We start from the raw sequence: 2,833 nt of genomic DNA on the forward strand, positions 1-2,833 counted from the left end.
GGGGGGAGGCGGTCCCAGGGTCAGAGTCCGCTCCCCTCCCGGGGCCCTGGGTGGTGGGGAGGTGAGTCCCAGCCCCGCTCCCCTTTATCCTGCAGCCCCGGCCCGGCCTTACCGTCATAGTAATAGCAGACCTTCTTCTTGCCGCCGCCCTGGGCCAGCGCCATTTTACCCGCGGCCTCCTGCAGCAGCGCAACCAACCCTGCTGCCACCCCTGCGCTGCGTCACCATGAACGACAGCGACCTGGACCAACCACAGAGCGGCATGTGGGAGGGCGGGTCCTAAAACTCTGTGACGTCTACGGACAGCGTCCAATGGAAGTTACGGCGCGCGGGACCGGCTGGGCCAGCAGGTTTGGTTGGGCGGGACGGGCTGTTTCCCCCTGGCGGCTGGGTCTCGCCATTACATCCATTTTGGGGGAGGGGTTGCCCTTTACAAAAGGGTTTGCAACAAAAACTAAAGCAATAATAAAAAGAATTAAATTGGCCTTGGTGGACACACACTCAAACTGCCCCATTATTTTATACACTTTCAGATTTGATCACTCTCTGCCTGACGTGGTGCAATCAAGAATGTGTGCTTGCAGTGTGGGAGGTCATGGCTTCATTCCCCAATCCAGGATGAGCACATTAGTACAAAGAGGATAGAGGGAGATAGATGCCTATTAATCAACACAAAGGATAAGAATAAAACATAGAAAGTGATTGATGCCAAAATATTATGTGTTTTCAAGAGGAAGGTAGATAGAGCTTGAATGGCTAAAGGGCTCAAGGATATGGATGGAGGAACGTGTTTAGTGTATTGAGCTCAATGATCAGCCATGATCGCATCGAATGGTGGGGGAGGTTCATGGGGCCTACTTGTGTTCCTATCCTCTATGTGTCTATGATAGTGAATTCCACAGGCTCGCTGTATGAGTGCAGAAGTTTCTCCTCATCTAATGTAAAAAGCTGAGACTACAAAATGGCCATCTTCTAGTTGCAGCTAAAGGGACTGGAAAAGCTGTTTAATAAACTCTTCCACACTCCTCCGTGACAGTTTGTCTGCTAGCTCTCTGCAAAACCAATTCTGCTTGTCCCACAATCACTCCTGCATTATGAGCAATTAGTTCCCCTTCTTTAAGGGGATCTGAAATAGAAGAGAGCATGTGATCAGCTACTAACCAGGTTACTAACCAAAAGGCATCAAGGGTACAGGGAGAAATGGAATTTGGCATTAAGGTTGAGCATCAGCCACGATCACATTGAATGGTTCTTATTTCTATGTTTCATAGAAAGGCCCTTCGGCCCACAATGTTGTGCCGACCTATTATCCTACTAAGATGAATCTACCCTGCATACCCTACATTTTACTATCCTCCATGTGCCTATCCAAGAGTCACTTAAAAGTCTCTAAAGTATCTGACCCCACTACCACAGACGGCAGTGCATTCCACACGCCTACCACTCTCTATGTGAAGAACCTATCTCTGACATCTCCCCTATAGCTTCCTCCAATAACCTTAAAATTATGCCCCCTCGTAATAGTCATTTCTGCCCTGGGAATAAGTCTATTACTATCCACTCTATCTATGCCTCTCATCATCTAGTAAACTTCTATCAAGTCACCTCTCATTCTTCTTCACTCCAATGAATATAGCCCTAGCTCCCTCAACCTTTCCTCATAAGACCTGCCCTCCAGTCCAGGCAGCATCCTAGTATATCTCCTCTGCACCCTCTCTAAAGCTTCCACATCTTTCCTTTAATGAGGTGACCAGAACTGAACACAATATTCCAAAAAGCATATTGAATTAAAAATAAATCAATGAAACTAAATGGAAAAAAGAAATCACAAAACTTAAATTGGAGTTGATTATGTACATGAGAGGGAGGTAGACAAAAGAAAATTGGAAATGTGAGGAAATTTACACCAAAGCATTGGATTAGCAGCACGGGCACAACTGGCCAAATAATCAACTTAATTTTTGTTATTAATATAATGTGATGGAAGGCATGTAATTTATATATATTTTAAGATCATTTATTTTAGATTTTGGATTTTGAACTTGTGGTATGTGGGTTTTGATCTTTCTGTAAGGAGTTTAATGATTAACATGTCAGTGCTTTCAGAGCCAGTAATTTTAAAAAAAAGCATTGGAGAGAAAGTTTTTTGTATTGGGAAAATTTTCTAAAGAAAAGAGTAAACATTTAGGAATACTAGCTTGCTTTCAGTTTTAGAACATAGAACTGTACAGCACAGTACCGGACCTTCGGCCCACGATGTTGTGCCGAGCTTTTACCTCAACCTAAGGTCTATCTAACATCCACCCTTATCTTATACTATCATCCATATGCCTATCTAATAGCCGCTTAAATGTCCCTAATGAGGTCGACTCCACTACCCTCACCAGCAATGCATTCCACGCCCCTACCACTCTCTGAGTAAAGAACTTACCTCTGATATCTCCCCTATATCTACCTCCACTCACTTAAAACTATGCTCCCTCATAATCGCTACCTCCACCCTAGGAAAAAGCCTTTGGCTGTCCACTCTATCTATACCTCTGATCATTTTGTACAGTTCTATCAAGTCACCTCTCATCCTTCATCATTCTAAAGAGAAAAGCCCGAGCTCTCTCAACCTTTCCTCGTAAGACCTTCCCTCCATTCCAGGCAACATCCTGGTAAATCTCCTCTGCACCTTTCCCAACGCTTCCACATCTTTCCTGAAATGAGGCGACCAGAATTGCACACAATACTCCAGATGTGGCCGAACCAGGATTTTGTATAGCTGGAGCATAACTTCACGGCTCTTGAACTCAATCCCTCTATTAATGAAAGATAACACACCATACGC

At 44.7% G+C, this 2,833-nt stretch overlaps 1 protein-coding gene across 1 annotated transcript in view; it reads right to left on the bottom strand.

The window, feature by feature from the left end:
* The window catches only part of LOC125481750 (histone deacetylase 2-like), a 14,209-nt gene extending 13,964 nt beyond the window's left edge, over window positions 1-245 (bottom strand). Inside the window, exon 1 of the mRNA XM_048593659.1 lies at window positions 113-245. Within this exon, the coding sequence (XP_048449616.1) occupies window positions 113-164 (52 nt within the window). The 5' untranslated portion in view covers window positions 165-245. The remainder of the gene's footprint in view (window positions 1-112) is intronic.
* Between the last annotated feature and the right edge of the window lie 2,588 nt (window positions 246-2,833).

The sequence above is a fragment of the Rhincodon typus genome, unplaced genomic scaffold (assembly GCF_021869965.1).
Source record: "Rhincodon typus isolate 14 unplaced genomic scaffold, sRhiTyp1.1 hic_rhity00003413, whole genome shotgun sequence".
Lineage (NCBI taxonomy): Eukaryota > Metazoa > Chordata > Chondrichthyes > Orectolobiformes > Rhincodontidae > Rhincodon > Rhincodon typus.